This window comes from Siniperca chuatsi, linkage group LG17 (assembly GCF_020085105.1).
Source record: "Siniperca chuatsi isolate FFG_IHB_CAS linkage group LG17, ASM2008510v1, whole genome shotgun sequence".
Classification (NCBI taxonomy): domain Eukaryota; kingdom Metazoa; phylum Chordata; class Actinopteri; order Centrarchiformes; family Sinipercidae; genus Siniperca; species Siniperca chuatsi.
In genome coordinates this window covers 16,251,826-16,277,244 of record NC_058058.1, presented here as the reverse complement: position 1 = coordinate 16,277,244, position 25,419 = coordinate 16,251,826, and the positions used below count along the sequence as shown (strand labels likewise).

Genomic DNA, 25,419 nt, shown 5'->3' with positions numbered 1-25,419 from the left:
GTTTGTGAAAAAAAAATCTAAAACAATTTCACCATTCAGGTTTATGACCGAACTGTTGACCGTTGGATGTGGAACGTTTGTTAGCACGTGGCAGTTTAGCTACAGCCATATTTACAGCAACGCCACAACTACAGCTTTCAAGATGGCGGCGTCCATAATTGAAACATGCCATGTAGCTTGTTGTGCAAACAGGACACCAAAGGTTGTTTCTTGGGGTCGTGGAGGGACCATTGCTTTTGGGACATGTAACTCCGTGGCTCTGTACGACCCACAGGTACTAAAATCTCTTCTGTATAGTTAGCTGTCATTGTTAGTTGTCACAGCTAACGATAACCGAGCATCCCATAGTTGTAAATAAACGAATATTTTGTTCTCTATCTTAATAAACACACCATTTGGTTTTTACTTCAGGAGAGAAGAGTTCTCGCTGTGCTGAATGGACACAGAGGCAGAGTGAATACAGTCCAGTGGATTCACAGAGAGGACTGTGGTGAGTGTGCAGAGGGAGGAATCCGATGTCACTGATGGAGCTGTCAAACTGCTGCTTGTGTTCTGTTTATGTTAGTGTGTCGACCACTTGATTTGCCACCACAACAAATGTACAGCGGCATGTGTGCCAGTAGAAGTGAGATGTTTTATCAAGACTTAATTCAATTCAGTCTGTGAATCTAAAATTGAATCACTGGTGTGAATGGCTACTTTTCAACTAGTCTTCTTGTGGTTTTAAAACACTTTGTGTAAATTTCGTGTAACGTTGCTTTGCTGGCATGTCACTTATAAGCCTTATGGAATATACTACAAATATATGGTCAAAACTATATGGACACCGAACATTACACTTGTGTGATTGTTGAACATCTCATTCCAAACCCATGGGTGATATTATGCTGCTATAAAAGCCACTCTTCTGGAAAGACCTGCTCCCATTCAGCCACAAGAGCATTAGTGAGGTCGAGCACTGATGTTGAGCAATAATCCTTGCTCACAGTCAGTGTTCCAGTTCATTCCAAAAGGTGTTGGATGGGGTACCACACCACACTTGGAAAACCATTCCCCTTGGAGCTCAGAAAGCTTTCCCCAAACTGTCAATAGCACACTATTGTCTAAAAAATATCATTGTATGTTGTAGCATTAAGATTTACCTTAATTATAACTAAGTGGCATAGCCCAAACCATGAAAAATAGCCCCAGACCAAAAGTTCACTAAAGTACTTTTAGCCATATAGTGTATCTTTACTTAACTGTGTTGTTTTTTTTCGCAGCTCCAGAGAGTCATCTTGTCTCAGGAGGCTCAGACAATCGGCTCATCGTCTGGGAGGCTCAAAATGGAAAGGTAAGCCACCTGTTTCATCAGACAGTGTTTCTGACTCAAGGTGTCCTGCCTCTCTTTATAGATGTCTTCTAAAATGTGCTCTGCTGTTTCCAGTTCATCCAGTCAATGGAGTGTAAAGGCCATACTGGTCCAGTTTGTGCTGTGGATGCCATCTACATGGAGGACTCAAAGATTCTGGTGGCCTCCTCAGCATCGGACTCCACAGTCAGACTGTGGCAATGTAATGAAGCCAAAGAAGGTGAGACACAAAATAAAAACTGGCAAATACATTTTAGTGTCAGTCTGAGTTGTTGTGTTACTGTACTTTGTTGCAATAATAATTTTGGAAGCTATGCAAAAGAAGTGTTTTTAAAGTAGTAATTTTGGGTAGGATTGGTTGTTGTTAATTTAATAATTCCCACCATCTTGCTTTTAATATGAAGAGAGAGTTAATATGAGACCCCTCTTCACAGGGTGCATGTCTGTGAGTCGTGAGCAGTTTAATCAAAGAGTGATTTTCCCTTCCCAGACGGTTTAATTTTAATAATTTTAGCAGAATGAAGAGGTAAAACTACAGTGTCCCTCAAGAAAAACATTTTAAAAAATAGAGAAAAGTCCAAAAGATTAACATAATTTTATGTTTGTGCCCAAGTAATCATTTCACGACCCCTTAGATTCATCTTGTGACTTCTTTTAGAGGTTCAGACCCCCAAGTTAGAAACCACCTGTAGGATATTGTCATTATTTTGAAAACAAAATGCCCCCTAGTGGCTGCTAGAGGGCATGGCAATGTTTACAAACAATATGTTAATTTGCTTCACCTCTGCAGTGCTGCAGAACTGTTTAGGGTGCATCACGTCTATGACATTGTGTCTATATCATATAATGTTTTTATTTCCTATATAATCTAAGTTGACAGAATCACAACGGCTGTGTTAATTGTAATATTGCTGTAATTTCTTCACACAGTTGAATATCAGTGGTGTTCCAAGCTGTCACCCATATCTACTTTACTTTTTTTTCAAAGCTGTCACCCATGACAGCTCCCCTTTGGTGAAAGTTTCTGTCCACCTGTCAGTGCAGATGAACACTGATGCTGCTTGACAGTCATGCAAATTAAGCGTGTGTATGCGCACGGGGCGTAACCTTTGGGTGTATTCCCAGATAAAAATACTATCTATGTTAGCCTGAAAGACCCTTGGCCTCTACACATAAGAGGAGGTGGAGGAAAAAAATGTTTCTTTTTGGCAAATATTTCACACAGGAACAGTCAAAAGAAGTATTTCCATGCACAACTCTGTTCACACAAAAAACAAAAGCCATATAGTTTAACATAATATATATTATTCTTTAATTGTGTAGCGGTATTCGTATGGCATCAGAAAGTTTAATTCCATGTGCATGTGTGTTCCTCAGCTGAGTGCCTCCATACCTTATCATTTGGCAGCAGTTTCATGATGGATGTCTCTCTGGCACTGTTGCCAGGCAGCAGAGGTAAGCCTAAGCTGTTCCTACATAGACATCCTTTAAGTTGTGCACCGCACACACACACTCGCACACACAGACATTTCTCCTCTTATGTGATCCATCTCAATTTGCACCACTGCTTTAGTGCCTGTAACCAAATCTCATATTCAGAATGCAGCATGTGTTTGAAGTGTCTCGTGTCATTTCGCCTTTCTAGTTTACATGCCTTTTGTCTGTTTGATGCTGTTCTTCATCCTTCCCTTCCACCTCGCTGCTGTTTATAAAACCTAAACCCAGATGTAATGTAGGCAACCTGCCATGTGTGTGTACTTACATGTGTGAAACGCTAAAAGTTATTTTCTTCTCACAGTTCCCATACTGGCCTGTGGGGGTGATAACTCTCAGGTGCATCTGTATGTGCAGTCCAACAAACAGGTAAGCTCAGATCGATACTCTCTCAGGGGCAGCTCATTCATGTATTTTGTGCCAACTCTTTAATTTGAATTTGAGGGCAACATTTGACCTTTTTAAACTGCTCTACAACAGCTCCAGAAAGCCTTGTCAATGCAAGGACATGAAGACTGGGTTCGTGGAGTGGCATGGGTATCTCTAGGTGAGTACTACTGTTTCAGGTGTAGAACCTGTTTTAAATTAACTGTTACTATCCCAAGATGCTTGCACGTCTCATTTAACTCGAATTAATTAAGAGTTCTGTAGACAATATATGGGCAAAGCAGTACTTTATTAGTTCAGTCTTCACTGAAAATGGTGCCTCTTTTTTTTTAGCCTTTTCAGCTTATTGGATTTAGACAAGATAAAGTTTAAGGTGTGTTAAGTTACAAATAGGGGCTAAGGGTTCAGATGTGTCCTTAAATAAGTAAAAAAAAAACATTTTGTTTAGGATGTTTTCAAATTGTATGCATGCAAATAATAGCAATTTTGAAATCTGGTACACCTGCTTGTTTCGGATATGGTGGTCTTTGTCTTCTGAAGGCTTAAAAGCTTGTGCTTGTGGTTCTCCGTTATCTTTGGTTTATCTAAAGCAAGCAAAGCTGGATAAAATTGGACTTTGAAAGAGTCAGATAACATGTGATTGGCTGAATGCTGAGAGGTGGGAGGAGATTTTCACAGCCTTCAATCAATTTGATGAGAAAGGCAGACAAGTGCATTTTGACTTTCTTAAAGCAAAAAGACAACTTTCTCTTTTTAGATCATTAGAGCATTTAAAAAAAATCAAAAATAGACAAAGTGTGCACAGTTTTTAAACCAGTTATTTTGACTCCAGCTTCACCAACCAGTGTGCCATTGCATCCAATCCAGGCTCTCTACTAATTGTGTAACCCTCTTCAAGGGCACTTCATTACTGCACTTTTCTGACTGTGTAAAAGCTATTTCATCTCCTTAACCAGCCCTCTCCACCAGTGTCTCCGTCCCACTCACAGACAGTCTATGACCTACTCGACGCTGCCATGCTACGAGCCAGCAAAGAGACAGAGAGAAGTTTGTTTATATGAAATATCCCCATAGGAATGACAAAACCCTCTCTCCACTGTGATAGTAGTTAAATAAATCATTCTGTTCTTTTATGACTTGGCAGATGGCAAATTGCAGCACTAGAGGTGCAGTTTATCATAGCTGTTAAACACTGGGATTCAGACCATGATGCTGTTTTGTTTTTGTGTTTCTTTATCCTATTTTCTAAATCACGATTTTCTTTCCATCAACCTTAGTAGTAGAATAAAATCGGCACTAGTATAAAATCAGCTGTTGTCAACCATGGGCTTTACCCAGTTTATTATCACTCATTTAAAATGAATTTTTATTCATTCTCAGAATTAAATTATGCAATCAACATGAGTGGATGTTTTCTTAGAGCAGAGACTGTCATACATCTCATTACATTTTGTTTTTCAGCGTCAAGAGGAGGGTCCAACGAAAATATAAATAAGACTGGGGTCGGTCTCGCTTTTTAATAAAATGAAATGTAAGATTCAGCCCCCCTCCCCACCCCAATAATTTTCATACTGTCCCATAGGATGTTTTAAAATGTAATGAATTAAGAAAAACTCCACCCTCGTGATTCAAGATAAGTTGAAGTTTTAACTTTATTTGTTGCCTATGGGTAATTTATTTTGTCACAAGTATCAAAAACAATGTTCCATTAAAAAAACAAATCATCATTACCGCATGATTGACAAACAATAATGGCCTTTCTCCTACCTCTCCCAGCAAGCAGGAGGCCTTAGGTGGTTGAAACAGAATTTTTATTATGTCTGTATATCTTGGCAGAGACAAAACTGGGCCAGTGGCCATTGGAGTAAAGCTGAAATGCATAATGTGACAGACGGGGGTACTCAGAGATAGTGGCATGTGCTTTGTTTACCACCTGTCTGTGTATATTTGACCTGTACTCCTGCTATCTTACTGGCCATGTCACTGTCAGCAGCATTCTTCTATAATGCTTTAATAACAGTTCTAACAAATATTTGAAGAAAACAGTCTGCTGGTTGTGTAGATAAGCAAATGTTTGCTAGCATGTTCACCATATCAAATTTATAAGGTTATAATATATCACTGTTTAGTTTAAAGCTTGTTGTCTCCCCCCATGACTGTTCTTCTCAAAGTATTACTTAACACTACAACAGTAATTATATATTAGTATTAATAATACACTTTTCATCAAAGCACTGCAGGAGAGTAAATAATACAAAGGCAGTTTTTATGAATTCAGTGATAGGTTGTTTCAGAGTTGATATAAAATGTCTTTCACTCTGGAACGTTTTCAGATTCTCTCTCTGTCTCGTTCAGGTGGGGAGCTGTTATTAGCCAGCTGTTCACAGGACTGTCTCATCAGAGTGTGGAGGCTGTGTGCCAAGTCTGGGACAGACGCCCGCACAGAGGACGATCACACCATCGTCAAAATGAAAGAGAATGTTTTTGAAGTGAAGGAGAGAGGTGAGCGGGCCGCGCAGGCTTGATTTATAAAAAGGGTGCTAATTAACCAAATGAAGAGACACGCTTTTTGATGGTTTAATGGCACCTGGTGCTTACCGACCTCCATAAAGAGCCAAGCCTGTGTAAGTGTATGCATGTTTACCTTTATCAGTGTAACACATAATTCATTGATTTTTAAGGGAACATTTAGAATTACATGTAGTTGGCAATAAAAAGAAAGGAGAATTTTTTTAAAGCAAAATATATAAATACCTACTCAGTTAATCAGCTAGATTTCTCTTGTTCATAGCATAAAACTGAAATCTTGATAACAGTCTTCATCTGGCCTCTCTGTCTTCCTGATACAGACATGTCCTCAGTGTTTGCTGTGTCTCTGGAGACGGTCCTTGCAGGCCATGAGAACTGGGTCTATGGAGTCCACTGGCAGCCTCCTCTCTACAAAGGTACCTTGATTAAAGAGCAGGGAAGTGACTGGTCATTATTCACAACATTTTTAGATAAGTAGGTTCCTGCTAAAATCTCTTAGTAGTGTTTGTCAACAAGTGAATCAAACTTTTTCTTTCAGAATCAGACATAGTTCGCACTAAACATTTCAACCACGTATTTTGTTTCTACAGCCTGTGAAAGTAAATGGATTGGCTGAGAGACATTGTTTCTCTCCCTTTGTCTTACGATGCTATTTCCTGCAAAAACCAGCAAAAGACGGTGACAATGTCAAAGAAAAAACGGGTGAAAAGTTATTGGCTTAATTAGTTCTCAAGGGAAAGGCTGGTGGATGTGCTAAATCTTCTCTTTAAACTCTGGTTGCCTTAAAAGCTTATTACATCAAGATCACTTCACAACCATCCCAGCTTTTGTGTACATCACACATCATTATGTTTAGATACTTCAACTAAGTAAAGCCGCACATTTATGCAGCAATTATGCACAGTGCAAAGGTAGTCGCAATTTTTTTGCTCAATATTGAATTTTTTCTTCATTGTTTTTCCATCTTTACAAACAGTATTTTTTACTATCATTAAGCATAGATTATAATAATTATAATATGACATGATGCCATGCATCCTAATAAAAATGAATCTCTTCATAAATCCTTACATAAAATGCAGTTGCACTCCTCTTGCCTGCTGCTCCAACTGTGTTTGGGAAGACCAGTTAACCCAACCACCCTCGCCTGTGATTGTTCAGTCTTTTTACCTGTAAACACATGTAGGAAGCACTTGATTTGATGCGTCAGAGCAGGCATCCTAAATACAGTGTGTGTCACAAGTGTCAGTATCGTATGCTGCCAACTTTGATAAACTGTAGAGACAAAAGCATGATCATGGTTACTGTGCAGCCTTAAAAATTAATCATAGAAGGCTTAATACAGTAGTTCTAGAGATAAATCTAGTGGTTGTGAGATGATTATCAAGATAGGTAATGGAAAAAAACATATTTCTGCTACACAAATTTATTTACTTATAACTCACCGACATATGCAACTTTTGACAGGTGGTGCTTTGGATTGCAAGGCAAAAAAGTTGAAAACTGCTGGTTTAATAACTGACTGTTGTCTGTTGACAATTATTGACTGTGTGTGCTGCTCCTGTATCGGTTCTCCAGTGTCTCTTTGTCTCCCCCTGCAGGTGGCAAGCAGCAACAGCCCCTCAGTCTGCTCTCTGCCTCCATGGACAAAACCATGATCCTCTGGGCTCCTGAGGAGGGATCTGGAGTCTGGGTGGAGCAGGTGAGTGTTGACTTGAATACAAGGAGAGTGTATGCACACAGGGTTTCCACACACAACCACACCGACCCACACATCAATTTCCCCACTCTATTTCTGCTAGCCCCTTTCAGTAGCTCTTGACATGATCCAGAGCTTGAGCCCTCCCCTAGTATTCTCTCTCCTGCTGTCAGTGCCCCTGCGTCAGTTTCCACTCTCACTGACATTGAGGTGTCAGGAATAGATGTGATAGACAGTGATGAAGAGGCGCCAAGCCCAGCGCACCACTGTGAGTTTAGACAAGCCGAGGTTGTCCTCCCCCATCTTCCCTTCTATCACTCACTCACACCGAACCCCCTTTTTTACGGCCCATTCTCCAACACATCCGACAGGGGATGGAGAGGCTGGTGGAAGACATGCCTACACCGCCTTATTATTTTTTTCCTCCATGATCTGTCTTTCCCTTTCACTCCCCACTCCTGTCTTCCATCATTTTCTGTCCTCCACCTCCTCTTTTTCTCCACCACTTGCCTCCTTTTCTCCTGTCCTGTCTTGTCTCCCTCTCTCACATTATCTCTCTCCTCCTTTCCTTTCGCCCCCTTTCCACCTCATCTCTCTTAGCTCCCAACAGCTGCTGTTGTGCCAGAATGGGGCTAAATTTAACACAAGTGTGGATGGCGAAGAAAAAGCAGTTCTCTGCCCATCTGCCCCACAGCTTCTTCTTCTTCTTCTTTAAAAAAAAAAAAAAAAAAGGACTGGCAAATTCTCAGGTGGTTCAGGAGTACCTCAGATTACCTTTCCACGTACCTGACCAAAACACACAAACATGTACTCTTAGGCACAGTTGCAAAAATATCAGACACATAAGACTGACATAAACACACTCACGTACACAGAATGTATTCCACAATGTGTGCACACCGGCTCACAAATACACACACACACACACACACACACACACACACACACACACACACACACACACACACACACACACACACACATCCCACCTTTGTGTGTGATCACACTCTGATGTGATGAGAAAGATTCCACACTTGATCTGTTACATTTTTGCGCCTTTGATCTCATCATTCACATACATCCACAGTGACGAGCAACAAAGACCACAGAAAGGATTCTCCTCTCTGACAAAGGGGCGATGATTAGGGCCTGAAGCCAGTGCAGATGTTGAGTCTGGTGTGGTCATTCTCCCTCCACAGCTCAAGCTTTTCCTCATGCCAAAAAAAAAAAATTAAAAATGAACTCTTTTTGTTGAAAGTGCACAGTATCTGTCTCCTCTCCATTTCTCTCCTCCTCTATTTCTATTTATTCTGACCTTTTTTTGTTTTGTTTTTTTTCAAACGAGAGAGCCAAACCCTTTGAACTGACACGTTCCCTGCCTATAAAGAAAGCTTAACCTCTGAAGCTCTGTCACACACACGCACGCACGCACGCACACACACACACACACACACACACACACACACACACACAGATGCCCATGTGCAACAATGAAATGTCAGTGAATTCAACTGTATTTAGACTTTGTTACTATCTTTACACGTTAGAGAGAATTAAAGGCCTTTGGTCCGTTTTGAGTGTTTTCCGTAATCTGAACAGGCCTCACAAAGGCTTTTCTACGGGACGTTGAAGTTTTTGGCAGAGCAGATTCCATGGCGCTAAATGACCAGCCAAGCGTGTCTTAATTAGCTGATTTTTATAAAGAAGTGCTCCACTTCTTCACGCTGATTAGAGTAATTGGTGAGATTTAATGGAGAGCGGGGTTAGCAATGGGGTGGCCGAGGCCCACCGCTGCGTAAAGCACATCTTACAAACGAGACACACTGGTAATTAACATCTCAGACTGACCACAGCGGGCCACTACAGTGCCTGGAGGGATTGTCAGTTTGTGTGTGTGTTTGTGTGTTTGAGAGAGAACCTATTTTCAGACCTCTCCACAAGTTACACTTGACCATATGGCAGATCGAGAAAAGCCACTAAAACCAAAATGAGTTTATATTTTTGAATAATGTGCATGTTTAGATGGCTGTTTATTAATACTGTCTATTAAAGAGTAACTTAACACCAGGCTGAAAAGCAGTGTTTTGCTCATTGATGGGTGTGGTTGGGTGTGGTCAGAAGTGTGCTGAGTTTCCTTTTTTTTTTTTCAAATAGCATAACTTTTTAATACAAAACTAAAATGAAAAAAAGAAAGAAAAGTAGAAATAGAAGTGTGCTCTGTTGAGCCTGTAACCCCACCCAACAGTGATGTCACTTGGTCCTGGAGTCCACCTGTACTTCACTGCAGCAAGGTGAAAAGTTAAACCACTGGAGGTCAGCAAAGACAAGATTTTCAGGGGGTGTTAAGTTACTCTTTGGTAAGAATACGATGTAAGAGTTGATTTCATGTAGTGCTAAAATGACGATTAATCGGAAAAGAAAGTAAACTGATCAACAATTTTGATAATCAATTAATTGTTTAAAGCTTAATGAATAAATTAATTAAATTATTATGTATGATGTGAAACTTGTAGCTCATAGTGACAAAAGCACAGACTCTGCAGTACCCCTCAGCTCTATAGAGCTTTTTAGCCTCTTAGCTCATTGTTTTGGTTGTTTGGTTCACTCTCACTGCTCTCATCAGAGTAATTTCCAGCCAGATATTTTTCTCAGGAGTTGGTGGAGACCAAAACACGACTGGTGGACAATGTTGCTCTGTGCCTGTTGGTTGGGAAAATAGGAAACTGTTTGCTAACACGTTCACCATATGAACTTTTTAATGTGATTATATATGTCTTTGTTGTGTTTACAGCTTGTTGTGCTGCCCCAAAGTTGCAGAAAAAACATTCATTAAAGCAGATTAAGTTAGCCTGATAATCAGACTGAATTACCAAAAATGTTGTAGATATTTGTTTTGTTCAGCAATTGCTGAAAATGTTTAGACAGCAATTCAGAGGTCTGGAACCAGGCTAATTTAAGTCATTTATCGAGCAAAATGCCAAACATTTGCTTGTTTCAGCATCCCAACTGTAAGGATTGTCTGCTTTTCCGTGTTTCACATCATTAGAAAATTAATATTTTGGTATTACTGAAATAATCCTTAGTTACAGTCCTTACTTTATGTTGTACATCTCAACATCACGAGAAATTGAAGAGAAGAAGACTCTCAGTGTGTCGGTCAGTATTTAATAAGAAAAATTTATTTGAAAAACTTTTACTCCACACTGTATGGGTTTTCCTGGCTTGGCTAAGCTCATTCAGCACTCATCAAGTCTTTCTCTCCTTTCAAGAGTGATATATGCCTTCCCTTCTTTGCTGTCCTTGTTCTATTCCTCCCCCCATATCCCCACTGGCCAGCGATAAGGCACGCTGTGCATCCATATTGTTCCGCCTCTCGTAAACAAGACAGATGGCGCTTTTTGCCTCTGTGAGTTTTTGCATGATTTATGGCAGGTTCTCGTGTGCAGAATTTTAGAATCAATCTGCTTAATGTTGCATCTCATTCTCTCTCAATCTCACCATCTATGCTTCTACCTGTCTGTCTCTCTCTCTGGATGGCTGGAGGATCATGCCTTGGGAAGTGAAGCCATACCTTTATCTCTGCCATTAGTTCCGCTGTGTTTCAGCCTGCAGACAGGCATTATTTTGAAGGTCATTGATGACCAACGCAATGCAAGAGGGCCAGATGATTGAGGACACCACTTTACTGCCATATACAGTAGACAGACGTAGCGAAGATATGTGTGTGCCTCTGCTGGTGTGTTTGTGTGTAGTCTTTCAATGTGTTTGTTTAACACATAATTGATGCACGTATATTCTTGTGTGTTTCTCCTGCAGACTGCCTTAGGTCACTGCTGCAGCTAAAGATGCTCTCACTCTACCCACCTGCTTTAAGAAAAGATAACAGGCTAAGCTGTACATCTTTCCAGATTTTAATCATTCAAGTATGAATTTAGCACTTCTCATATTTCCTCACAGCCAATGTCCATATCATTTAAGACAAGCTAATTAAAGATGGCGGCGATATTACATAGGCATATCAGGATACAGACCACAGTGCTGCTGAGGAAGCAGTGTAGCGCTCTCGAGGTTTGGTTCTGCTGCTATTGAATTGAATAGATCATCTCTCTGGGCCCAGTTTACCTCCAAGGCCTCAGGGACCGATAAAGCTTTTAATTGTTTAAATTCCTCATGGCAGTGAGATTGAAGTATCATTTTCAAGAGCGAGTAGATAATAATGAAGATTTTTAACTTTTAACTTAACTTTAACTGATAGCTGGGAATAGAAATGTCTCTTCATGCAGGAGTATAGACTTACTCCCTAATCTCCATTATAATTCAAGAATGAAGCTTATTTCTTCTTGCACAAGCCAACTGCAGGTCAAAATATTGACAGCTCATGGTTAGAAAAGTTCTCTGTTGTTTAAACAAGAATTCCTGTTTATTCAGATTTGAAATATTTCGATTAATTTCCACATTGTTTCAAGTTATTTCTGTCTAGTGCCATAATCCATCAATGCTTGTTATGCAAGCAACATGATGAGATATTAATATTATCTTGTTTTCTCTATTTTAATATGTAATTTCTGTTCTCTATGGATATTAATGTCAATGAAAGGATGGATGAATGAATGCAAATTGTAATTCAGTTTTTACATTTTTAGAACTAATTAGAAGCTTTTTATTTCGCATTATGGCTCAATATTGTTCATTTTTAGTTGTAATCCTCTGTTTTGCCTCCTACACTTCTGTTTACTTTAAATGCACTTGTTTATTTTTATTTTTTTTTTGTTCTCTGATGTGCAAAAAAAACTTAATGTGAGTTGGAATGACCTTTTTAGAAAGAGTTTAAACAAGTACATTTTCATTTGTCAGTGTAAATGGTAACTGCACATAAATCACAATGGGCTTTGCATCCACAAAATTCAATACAGAATTGTCTTGACACGCAAAAGCAAGGTGCATGAGATTGGACAGGTGGTCAGAATCTTAAAGGAGATATTTTTATTTTCTAACATTTTTCTGTCATTTTGGGCATTTCTAAATTAGGTTGGTTTTTCAGTGGAAGCTCAGGCCCCATGGACCCTTCATTGTCTATATGATCTGCCCTATGAACATGATGCAGGGGTCACAAGCTCTCACCCAAATCCAATTTATGTAAATCTTGCTGTTTTCTCAAGCGTTGCCATTTTTCATGATTATTTGACAAATTTATTTTGTCAGAAAAAACACAACACAGTTTATTCAACTATAATAAGCCGCATTTTGCATAATTTCTCATCTGACTTGTCAGCTTAATTTGATGTTTTTTCTGCTTCTATCCACCATTATGGGAGCTGTTAGTTAATAAGTCTTGAAGGGAGACTGAGAACAGATTTGAGAACCCTTCTTTGTTTTCCCTCACTCCTCTTCTTTTCTATAATTCTGAGCCTGTAGGTTAACACAAAACCCAGGTGTTTTCCACAACAACGAGGCTATATACTGCGTGTCTAAATGTCATATAGGATAAAAGGAGGTGCTAAATTAACAACTCTCAGAAATAGCAGCATTTTTTTTAAACTAACCTACTTTACTCAGTTGCTTTTTCTCCATATGTGGCAGCTGATGCACATTCATATTGTTACAGGTTACTTTCATCCTTTTCTGCAGCAAGTCAGTGACTCTGACCCAGAAACCAAATGTTCTTCACCCACCTGATGTCAGATACGAGTGTGTTGAAAAGGCAGATGAGTTGATGCTTCTGATCAGTAATGATCACGCCACAATGTGTTTAAAAAATAAATAAATTTCACACCAGGTGCGTGTAGGGGAGGTTGGTGGCAACACTCTGGGTTTCTACGGCTGCCAGATGAGTCCGGATGGATCCATGATTGTGGCTCATGCTTTTCATGGAGCATTACATCTCTGGTGCAAACACCAAGACAAAGAGGTGAGAGTCATGGCCTCAATTACTCTTAAACTTTCAAATCAATACAATGCCAGTATATTTGTAGTTTGTTCAGTTACAATACACAAATTGTTTCTTTCATTCACACAAGAAATGTACAACTTTTCCCTGAAGCGCTGGAATGGTAAGTGTGTTTGAAATGAGATTCAATGTGAGTGCATGCTACACAGCTACACTGTGTGAGAGACAGTGATTAGTGTAATTAGTCACACCAAGTCTCCTGTCTGCCACTCAATTTGACTGGCTTCGCATATGTCTTTGTTGGGTGTCCCTGAGACAGAGTTGGGGTCTGAAGTCACAACATAATACCAGAGATAACTGCATTTCAATTACGCCCGCTTGGAAAGTGAATTTAAAGTTCAGCATAAACCTGAAGGTGTTGATAACTAATTCAGATGTTTCAAAGGAGATCGACTTCTCACACAGCAACACCTAAATTATAATCACCCACTCTCATGTGGTTGCCAATCATAGACACCAGTTCTGGGGTTTACCATCATGTGGCAGGGGTGGTAGTCATGGATGTGGTGTGTATGGAATTTAGACAGGAAATCAGTTGAAAGTTGTGAACTGACTACTGCAATGCTGTCTGACCAGGGAGAGTGGAGACCTGGTGTTGTGATATCAGGTCACTTTAATGCAGTCCAGGACCTGAGCTGGGATCCTGAGGGTGAGTTCATCCTCAGCGTGGGCTCAGACCAGACCACCAGACTCTTCACTCCGTGGAGGAAACAAGATGCCAAACAGGTAAAATAGGATAGGAATCACCTGTAACATGTTGAAGTAGAAGAAAAATTGCAAAGCTCAAAATTAGTGACAGTATTTTTTTAATGTTTTATGTGCATGCCGGTAGTTAGGGATTAGATTAAAAAAACAAATGGAAATCTGTTCATGGCTAATCCGGTGAATTTAATACCTGAAAAATCAAGGTAATTCATCACATTGATGCAAATATTCTATAAATCTAATATTGCCATAAAGCAGTCCTGTTCAGTGATGCAACATTTACCCACAATGGCCTAATGCAACTAAAGATATTAAAGGGATAGTTACCCTGGTATAAGCAAAATCTCACAGCCTACATCGTCAATTCATTAACTCCTATCAGGAATAATAGCAACACACTGTTTATACAACATCAGAGGTAATTTTACTTAAAGAAAAGGATACATTTGAAATGAGCTCGTAGTGTAGATGAATAGCTACCATGCCACATTTCTTTTTTCATGTTTCACACACCTGGCATCCACATGTTGACATTAGGCTTTAGGCTTCTCTATTTCTTCTTGTCTCCTTTAAGCAATGGTTACTTAGTATGCTGCTCTCTTTTTAACACAGGCCAGTTGTATTAACCTTTGTGGGATATAGTCTGTACCAAATAGATTCTCTACTTGCAGCGGTTTGCTAAAATATGTTTAGGCTCTGTCCCTGATTGAATTTCAGCAGGCTGTGACTTAATAATAAAGAGTTTCTGAGAAGTGATCATATATTTTTGAGGGAAGGAATCAAGACTTGAGGTACAAGGGTTGATTGATGAGCCCCGACAGTACCGCAGAAAACTCTTCGCCCACTTCTCACTTCACCTCAGGTTTATCCAGATGAAATTGTTAGAAGCTGGGTAAAACATGCCAGTTTAACATTCAGTTTACGTAGAAACATAATCAAGGTTCCAGTCTTCATCACATTATTCAAGATGCCAGTTTGGAATATTGCCACCTCATGCTGGTGCCAAAGGGAATCCGGTCATTGTAGTGGAGCCTTCCATCTTCTCTTTGCATCTCAAGCTGGAAATGTTTTATTTGAACAGGAGATTCAAAGTTGTATTTGGCTTGGTTACAAACACCTGGATGTAGGGCCAAGAAACCCAGTTCCACAACATCAGAGATCTATTGAAATGTTGGCACTCCCCCCAGTAACCACATGCAGCTGGTTGGGATCCTCATGACCAGATCTGCATCTTTACACTATCTTTCCATGTCTTTTTCTCCCTGCAGGAAACCTGGCATGAGATCTCACGTCCGCAGATCCATGGATACGACATGCAGTGTCTGGCGATGGTTGGAAGGTTTCAGTTTGTGTCTGGAGCTGATGAGAAGGTCCTGCGAGTATTTCAAGCGCCTCGTAATTTTGTGGAGAACTTTGCTAACATCTCTGGAACCTCAAGAGAAAAGCTGTTGACGTCTAGTGTGAGTGCCAAATTAAATGACTATCTATGATTATATTTTCAAGTCATTTTTATTCCATGTGTAGAAATAGTCAAGTGATTAAATGTTTGCCCTCTGTCCAAAGGTCAGATCTCACTATAACATTCTTTGTATTGTCTCTTTCACTTTGTTTTCCAACTGTAAAATGTGCTGAGTGGACTTCTCACTCTCCTTAAAAATCCTGCATAGTTATTGATGTGTGTGTGTCTCTGTTCATTTATTTATCTGCTCATTGCCAGGACTCTGCCAACCTTCCAGAAGGAGCCAGCACACCTGCCTTGGGTCTCTCCAACAAGGCTGTATTTCAAGGTAAAATACTTGCTCTGCTCTGCATTGTGAGCACTCTGAGTGTTTTTCAGCGCTCAGGGTTGGGGCCAAGTTTTGTCTGACAGCTGTGCCTTATTAAACTGAGGGTTTGTTTAGTATTTTCATTCATTTTATATAATGTAATATTTAATTTAATTTAATATATTTACAGAGATGTCATTTTAATTTGCAGGCGACCTTGTCCCAAAAACCAATGAAGCGGGGCAGTTCAACAGTATATCTGATCAATACCAGGAGTCTTACTTCCACCCGCTCATCATGACTGGTACTGTAAACCTGCAAAAACAACATCTTCAAGTATTTTTCCAGCGTAACATTTCTAAAATTTAGTAGTCATCTCAGTAAACTCTCATTCAATTTAAACATCCCTGATAAATAATTTTAGAGCCAAAATGCATCACTGTCTCCTCTACAGTCTGATAGCCTGATTTGTATTCCTCATTGCAATCCACTCAGCAGCTTCAGTACACATTCAAGAGTTCCCGTCAGTCGTTAGATGTTCTTATAAGAGAAAATGATATGTGGCCAGAAGGACAGTTAGTTATTACAACTCTACTCCCACAGTGCCTGAGATCTCCTGGAGGCCGATGGTATTACAGCAGGAGGGGACGAGAGGAAAGGGGTAGTGGGTGACAGAAGAGGAAGAATAATTGTCAGGAAGCGGTAATGAAAAAAAATTAAAAATGCAGGAATAAGACAGGAAAATTGCAGGCTCTCATTACAAAATGAATAGCAAATTCCAAAACAACTGTAAATCAGAGAAAAATCTTAAATGTATGGGGATCGAAAATGTCATTGAGTTAATGTATAGAGAGGACACAGTGGTACACAGAGGAAGAAGAGTACAAGAAACAAAGGCAAAATAGAGAAACTAATTGTAGGAAATGGGCAGATGGGGAATGGATGAGAGTCAAATGAAGAGAACGTAGCATGGCGCTTTAAAACCCCTGGGCTAGAGGGTGTCAAGGGCTGTCATCATCATGATTGAAGCCACTCCTTAATCTGCAATGCTAATTAGAAAGCAGGCTTATGTGATTGCAAAATTTAAGTATTGATGACCCCGGGCTATGTAGGGAGCAACCAAGTGCGGGAGCAACCAAGACTGTTGTTAACAATGCATTTTCACTCGTTTGATTGGCTTCCACAGGCAGGGAGACGAATTAATAATTAGGCAAAACGGGAAGCGAGTGACCAATAAGAAAAACACAAGGAGTCTGGCTTTCAATTACATGCAACACGAAGGCTGTGCAGGCTTGTGCAGAGCCTGCAGGGTGAAGGAGAGGATTGGCACCAGGCTAGATTTGATCCTCCTCAAAGCCAGCAGCCGTTAAGAATCGAAGATAAAGCTGCAGTTGTTTCAAAAAAGCTTTTTTTTTTTTGGGGCGGCAAGTTGCAGGGCTGAGGATTTCATGCAGGCTAAATGCTAAAATAGGCTGTATGTGAATGTGAGAGAACATTGTCTCGGGGCGATCAATCGTGTTCTCAGTCTACCATGTAGCATGTAGTCCACTCTTTCTGTCTCTCTTTATGGTACTCGCTGTCTTTTTTCCCCCTTTAACTTGTACGCCTGTCACATACACACATGCACACGTTCAGTATCCTATCTGTCGCTCTTTGGGTTAACAGTAGAGGGATTTAAAAGACGGAAATTATAATAGGAACTTGGGTGTAATCCTCATTTAATAAATTGGAAACTGGTTGTATTAGAATTTTAAAACAGCTCAGTTTTCAGGGCCTTGTAAATGACAGTTATATAAGGAAGTCTGTGGTTAACTGTGTCTGTGTGTTTTGTGGGTGTGTGTGTGTGTATGTGCACATAGAGCCCCCACCAGAGGATCATCTTCTCCAGAACACACTCTGGCCTGAGGTCCAGAAACTGTGAGTATCCAAATGTCTCTCTGCTAACAGTTTATCCAAACCCTCTCAGCTTGTCTTTAGTTTTGGTTACCTGCTCGTACAAACAATATCCAGAGACAACATACAATCTCCACTATATATTTCTTTTTTTATATACTTCCTTTCCATATAAAGACATCAGAGTTTCCATATTGCTCAACATTTCCAGAGGGAAATGTGTTTGTTTGGTTTTGCCCAAAGGATTTATTGTATCTGAAAATGATGGACTTCCCAAAGCTCTTGGTTGTCTCCCTCTCTGTACTCATCAGCCATTCAGGGTCCAGCTTCCTGCCATCCCATGAGCCTCTTCTCCAGGTTGAATATATTGCCTCCATTTGTGGCCAATGTTAAATCCACTTACCTGTCAATCCACCATAAACATGACGTATGGTGTGGCCATTTATTCGAGGTGTGGGCATTGTGTGTGTGTGTGTGTGTGTTGAAAAGCGTTTTTCTACCTCAATTTGGCTTCACCCCCTTGACTCATTTAGTGCATAATAGAAACATTAAAATGAGTAAGTGGCCAAATAATTTTTGTGGCATAAATAATACTCTCACCTTCGTGGCCAAATTGCTGCAGCGTTTGAAAGTTTCTTCGTCGGGGAGGAATTTCTCTCCGTTGAGTTGCAGGCTGTGATTTCACTTTGCTGACTTGTTGACATTTTAAAACAACCAGGTGATAGTCAGCAAGCTAAAAGTAATTAGGCTGTGAGTGATTAGCTGGAGCATCACCATTGTTCATCTCTGTCAGCGGGAGAAGGACCAGTCATCGCAGATCAGTATTTTAATTTCACACTCTGTCTGCTTATTTACCTGTCAGCAAGCGGCGATGGCTCGAGCCTGGAAGCTTGTCGGGGCGACGCTTTGGAATAACAGAATACTCAATTTACTGTCAGACAGGGAGTGCTGTCTTTGTTGTTGTCCTCCTCCCTTCACCTGTCTGTCTGTCAGATCCCTGTCTGTCCTCCACATATTCAGTGTGGCTGTTACCTTGAATCCTGTCTATGATTAATCTCCATGATTGTCGTCCTCTGTCTCCTCCAGGTACGGCCACGGCTTTGAGATGTTCTGTCTCGCTGCAGACAGCGCCAGGACAGTGGTGGCCTCTGCATGCAAGGTCGGTGTGATAAGATCAAGGCCAGAGACCATGTCACAGTCCGGACCAAAAAGGCTAAGAGGGAGATAGAAAAGACAGAGAAAACAGTATATATAAAACAAGCAGAAATAAGTGTATTACACACAAAGTAAAAGTTATAAAATCAAGGAAAAAAAGAAAAAACAAAGACGACAAATGGGTTTCAAGATGCTTTTTAAAGATGTTGTATTGTGTATTTTTTCTCTGTAGGTAAACTAATCAAAATTGTCTGTCCAGGCGTCTAAAGCTGAGCATGCAGCAGTTCTGTTGTGGAGTACAGCAACATGGCGTCAGCTGCAGACGCTGCCATGCCACTCCCTCACCGTCACCCAGATGGCCTTCTCCCCCGATGCACGACTCCTATTGGCTGTTTCCCGTGATCGCACCTGGTCTTTATGGAGACGGAACCTGCCCACACCTGAAAGTCCAGGTGAGAAAGGGGAAGTGTTTGTCACTAATAAGGGTTCCAACTTAAACGATTATGTTATTTGTTTTGTAATGCAAGACAGCTCAGGATGAGACACTGGTTCATCATGTTGCTTTGCAAATAAATTTAGCTTAAAAATGTGTTTGAATGAATTTCAATATTGGAGCCTTACAGGCAGATGACACCAGCTCCCCTTATTCAAATTAATTAAAGTAAGGTTAACCCACTGAGCAGATTTGTTCCAAATCAAATTCTAAGTCAAGCTGGCCTGATTGGAAAGAATCCTCTAATTAATACTGTGAAGAGCCAAACAAGTGATGTGTTGACTGAAACTAGTCCAAAAAGGAGCTAATAAAGGAACGATTATTTATTAATTTGATTTTAAATGTAACCATAATTTGAATTTCACTAACTTTCCCCCTTCAACAGACATATTAGTATCTTTATTGCTGGTAATACTTTGGATAGTAGGTGCAGCAAAGCTTTGAAATGGGGTTTCAGATGGACACTTAACTATGCAGAATACAACAGATGCCTTACCGTTCACTTATTTAACCTCATTTATTGCCAGAGGGCTTGTCAGTATAGCAAAGTTGCAACGGATTGCAATAGCTCATCAAATCTGTGCTTGCGTGCATATCATGTCAGGATCAAGATGAAGAAGAAAACGCTGTAAACAAATTTCTTTTTAGAGTCGTGCAACCCTTGTTTGAAGAATTACAGACATAGTGTAGTGGCTTATTCTCCTGGGCGCAGACACATCCACAGCAATACAGCCTTTTGTTATATTGACATATTGCAAACATCAATCTAAAACCCTCCTTTGTAGCTCTCGATCACTCATTTTGTCTGTTTTGCTTGACCTTTGACCTCTTTCAGACTTAACTCAGTGGTGGTGACATTAATGGTTAGAGACACAGATTTGTTTCTGGAAGGTCACCACTGTCCACACGGTCTGAGAAACTGAGCGAATGAGAAATCATCTCTGGACCCAAACCCTAAATACTCCTGTGGAACTTCCAAGTAAACTCAGTGTATATAGGGCAGCTTCTCATATTATAGGCCACTATTTGCATTTGATTTGAACATTTAATAGGTTGTTACACAACTTAACAACACACACAGTGGTGGAAACAAAAATAATAAAGCTGGCTGATTTTGTTTGAAGTCACTTTCCATGCATGAACAATATGGTAGATGTTGGGTGATTCCTTGTCTCTGATTGGCTATTCCTGTTCTGAACATAAATGTGATTAATCGATGTGATCACTTGAGGGCTAGGGAGGTATTCAGCCTCACATCAGCCAGATGTGAGTTATCCACATTAAACATAGTTTCTTAGTCACTGTCATTATATAAAACCAGTTACAAACCTCCTAGAACAAGATAGTTCAAGTCTGAAACAAACAAAAAATAAACACTGATATTGGATCAGTACTTCTGTTGGCCAGTGTCCTGAGTCGATCTGTGCATCCCCACTCTTCATTCACCTCCTGCAGGGCCTCTGTTGTAAACAAGAGTGTGCTCCAGCAGAGTTTGATTATATGAGAGAATCTCAGCACCTTGACTCAGACAAATAACCCGATCCTGCATTCAAGGTGAGCAGAACACAGTGTTTAAGCCCAGAGGATTACCTCCCACTTGCATCTGGTAACGCATCTTGTGGCTCTTTTGGCAGCTCAGGATTGTCTTAATGGGCAGTGACAGAAGCTAACCAGTCCTGCACTCTCCTGTTTGCCTGTATAGTGGACTGCAGTGAGGCAGGGATGGTGTTTGTGAGAGAGGAGGGGGTCCCGTCTGTTCCGGTTGGCTGCTGAATCACTCAAGGTGATTGTGAAGAACACACACCGTCTCACAGACCAGACCAGGGAAGGTTAAACGAAGTCAGAGCTGATCAAACAAACTGACTCCCTCTATCCTCCCCTTTCTTCTTACCTGTTTTGTCTAACCACGTCCTCTTCCCTTCCTCTTCCACCTCCTTCTTCCTCTCCCTTGTGTGTCAAGCACTCGGACATCTTCATTAAGGAGACACTTGTTACTTTCCTCTCCTCCCTTTTCTTCTTTTTTGTGTGCAGCTGTCTAATCTGTGTAGCCTTTTAAATGTGTTGCTGTTTTATCTTGATATATTTTGCATGTTGTGTCTCCTCTTTCTTTTACTTTGTCTGCCTCTGGTCTCCATCTCTGTGTGGTCGGACTGAACAGCCCACCGTGCCCCTTGCGGTCCTCAGATGAGAGTGTTAATGGAAGGAGGTGCAACACCTGTGTGTCCCAAACAACACACCCTCAAATATGTGTGTGTGCATTTTACAGAGAGTGAGTGTTGTGAGCGCATAGACACGACACGGTGGTTAACTCAGACTTTTGTGGCGACACTGTGCTGCGGACACGCAGACAGGCGGCTGCCAGCAGCATACAAACAAGCTCTCTGGGGAAAACCAATCTGGGGTCTGAAATGACTTAGGCTGGGGAAATAAACAGCAGCAGGTCATAAACCAAAACTGACTGAAATGGAGGGCTGGAATGAGGCTCTCTGTCTTGTTTGGTTGTTTATTTGTCGCTCGGGAGAGCTTTTGTTGCTACAGAGCAGTGAGGTAGGGATCTAGACATGCTGACGTCATGCTGCAATAATCGTGACACAAAGTTTTGACTACCGGCTCATCTCTTATTAAAAAGGAAGTGTCTGTGTGGTGTTCTATAAAATCGAATGTGACAAAATATATGTAGTGTTGGGATTGATAATAGTATTTTGAGTTTGAATTCATTCTTTATATAATATCTGTACTTGTTTGTTGTATCCATGCAGAGCTGCGGTTCTCGCTGTATGCACACACAGGGAAGGACACAGCCATACACAGCCGAATCATCTGGTCATGTGACTGGAGCCCAGACAGCAAATACTTTGTGACATCTAGTCGGGACAAGAAGGTAAGTTGGGTGCATTTCCAAAAAAAACCAAAAACAAACCTATATAAGTCTTTGCTTTTAAGGTGATAAAGTGATGGTAAGAAAACCAATGGTTGCATTTCGAGGTAATAATGTAATGGATGTATTTTTGTCGTGAGCATCAATTAAATTGTTTGATACAAGGTGTGTGTGTGTCTGTCTGTCTATCTACCTCCATCCAGGTGATAGTGTGGGGCCCGTGCAGATTAGAGAACTCTGGAGACTCTGTGCTTCCTCCTGAGATTAAACCATGTTCTTCTATCCTGGATGTGGGTGATTCTGCAACCGCTGTGGCTTTCTGCCCCATACTCTGCTCTGATAACAGGTACACACACACACGTATTTTTTATTATTGTTTTCTAAAGACCAACTTTATGAACAAGTATCACCAGCTGAAACTCTGAACTCTGTACACTGAAAACATACTGCAAAGAATTTGAAAGTGAAAGCTAAACTATATAAGTCCTTCAAACTGATTGTCAGTCATACTAACACTCTTTAAGTGATTGGTTATTTTTTGTAGATGTTATTTCATTTGGGCTGTAGAAAAGCCTCAAATAAATGGTTCTTTCTTTTCCCTTGACCCAGAAATAGTTAATAGCAGATGTTCCACCCAGTGAAGATGGGTTGAGGAAATGAGTTACCTAATGGCTCACAGCAACCAAATACATGAATTATCTTTGCAAGCACTAATAGACAAAGCCCTCTTCTTATTTTGTTCATAGAAATATTCTGCTTTTAACAACAACAATCTATACTTGCATGCATGTGGAAAAAGTAATTGTTTTAATGTAGAGTTATTTTGAGGCATAAGGAAGTACAGAAGAAGTTACCTGCTATGGCTCAGCACTGTCTATGCTGTAGTGTTGTCAGGGAGCTATGGAAACGAAGAAGCTATAAATCAATACTGAATATCATTGTGTAGACACAAAGCAGAAGTCTGACTTCACAGCAATACAGTACAACAATATCGCTTTAGGTCAGATCATATTGGGCTGCTTGATAGTACTGATATGAATACAGATTTATCTGTCATAGTATAAAGTATGCAAACTACTGGATTCTTCCATCTAAAATGTGTTGTGGCATCAAATTATGAAAATGTTACGTGTGTGTGTGTGTGTATTGGCGCCTTCCACAGCTACCTGCTTGCAGTGGGCCTGGAGTGCGGCAGGATCTTGCTGTACAGGTGGAGTCCTGGCCAGGAGCCTGCTGGAGGACATGACTGGAGCAGCTGTGGAGAAACGGACATCTCGTATCCTTTACAATGCACACACAGTTCATCTGAAGTTCAGTTCCTGATGCAACTTTGAAAGGCCTCCAATGGCTACTGGCTCTAGATGTAAATGACAATGTGTCACAGCAACAGTAGTGTGGCTTCAGTTTGATGGCTGGTGAGAGGCAGAAGCTTTCTGTTGTGTTATGGAGAAAAAGGCAGTCGCCTGCTGGATCTGAATGGCTGTGTTCCTTTGAACAGGGCAGCAGTTAGGGGCGGAAGGCATTGACAGGTACTTGTGTGTATTTCTGTGTGAGTAGTATCCCACATGGGTGTATGAATCATCATTTGTAGAGCTCAGGAAGTGAATTGAAGACAAGTATCTATTGTGTCTTTGTATCAGAAGGCTTCTGCTCCTCAGGCTTCAGTACTGCACACAACTACATTTGTCAGTTCAACAACTTTTGAAATCAAAATAGTTTAGCTAATCTTTACAAATAAATGTTTCCCTGTTAATGTGTGTACAATAATCCCAAGATCAGGTGAGAGAAGTTTGGGATTGTCTCTCTGTTCATGTTTTGTATTTGAGGTGGTACAGTAGTAGAGTATGTGTAGTAGGTATTTGTATAGATTTAGTCTAATGCTTGTTCTGTCATCCAGAGCAGTATCCTGTTGTTTCCCTTCATCACACATCCTTTCACAGACAAAGCCATTCTTTGGCGGTCAAGAGGCTCCGCTGGAGGCCCAGGACTGGCCGGGCAGGTCGAGACGACAACAACAAGAAGGACGGACAGACTGACGAAGGGAGTGAAATCGAGGAGCAGAGCTCCTGGGTCCAGCTTGCCAGCGCCAGCGCCGACCACTCTGTCAAAATCTTCAACATCAACAAACGGGCTCTTTAGCACCACCAACACTGACACTAGTATGTCTCTCACACGCAGAGAGACACTTGGACTGAGGGCCACAGGCCTGCCTGTGGCACCAAGGCCACAGCTGCTTGCTGGCAAGCCATTCACTCCCTGTGACAGCCAGTTAAGTCATGGGTCAGTCGCAGGACAAACCCACAGCACACATGCCCTGCAGTCTGTCTGCACACAGCTGAACGGATTTGATGGGTGGAAGCAAGATGGTGAAAACACCATGACCCTAGGGTGGTATTTTGCTTAGATACTTCAAAGTGTTGTAGATTCAGAGAAGACGACGCTGCTGAATATCTATAAGATCGCATATTTAGACTGGCTATCCAAGTAAACATTTATACAGTGAACGGATGCTTTTCAGTAACAAATCAAGGAAGTGATCTGGTCATTATGATCATGCTATTCTCTCTGGTTGTTAAGGGTGTTATTCATAGCACAGATATATGGTGTGTATTTGTTTTTTGACGAATTAATTAAATGTTTTGTATATCCAAAATGTGTCTTTGGTCTCTCAATGAAGTCCAGTTGCTGTGTTTCAGATTTTTTGATGTTTTTTCTTATCTTCCAGGCAGCCAGTGGTTTCCATTTAGTTCTGTATAACTCTTTGCATCATGTCTAAATGTATTTTTATATTATTATTACTTCACCTTACAAGTAACATTATTGATATGAGGTAATGCAGTGCAGACTTTTCAAATCAATCTGCACTTAAAACAATGGAACTTAAAAACACATTACTCAGAGTGATGGATTACCAATCTTTACATCTCCAGAAATTGCTTTCATAATTAATGGAAATGAATAGGAACTGGAAAGGTAGGTAAAATCCATTTAAAAAAAATTATACTGACCACTGGTTTCGTATCTTTTTGGCTTGTTACTCCTTAAAACTAAGCAATGTCATCACCCGTTGCAGGTGTCTACCTGTTTTGACCAGTTCAACCAAAAGTGACTTTTAATTTTTT

At 40.6% G+C, this 25,419-nt stretch overlaps 1 protein-coding gene across 1 annotated transcript; it reads left to right on the top strand.

Annotated features, from left to right (window-relative positions):
* The first annotated feature begins 40 nt into the window (after positions 1 to 40).
* Positions 41 to 24,950, top strand: elp2 (elongator acetyltransferase complex subunit 2). Its single transcript, XM_044172441.1, has 22 exons — positions 41 to 274; positions 412 to 490; positions 1,263 to 1,333; positions 1,427 to 1,571; positions 2,729 to 2,806; positions 3,150 to 3,214; positions 3,326 to 3,392; positions 5,588 to 5,734; positions 6,082 to 6,177; positions 7,363 to 7,463; positions 13,237 to 13,368; positions 13,984 to 14,133; positions 15,381 to 15,572; positions 15,830 to 15,899; positions 16,090 to 16,182; positions 17,738 to 17,795; positions 18,858 to 18,930; positions 19,186 to 19,378; positions 22,179 to 22,300; positions 22,501 to 22,643; positions 23,460 to 23,573; positions 24,238 to 24,950. Exons 1-22 carry the CDS (start codon positions 44 to 46, stop codon positions 24,434 to 24,436), a joined length of 2,619 nt encoding a protein of 872 aa, XP_044028376.1. The 5' UTR covers positions 41 to 43; the 3' UTR covers positions 24,437 to 24,950.
* The last annotated feature ends 469 nt before the right edge of the window (positions 24,951 to 25,419 follow it).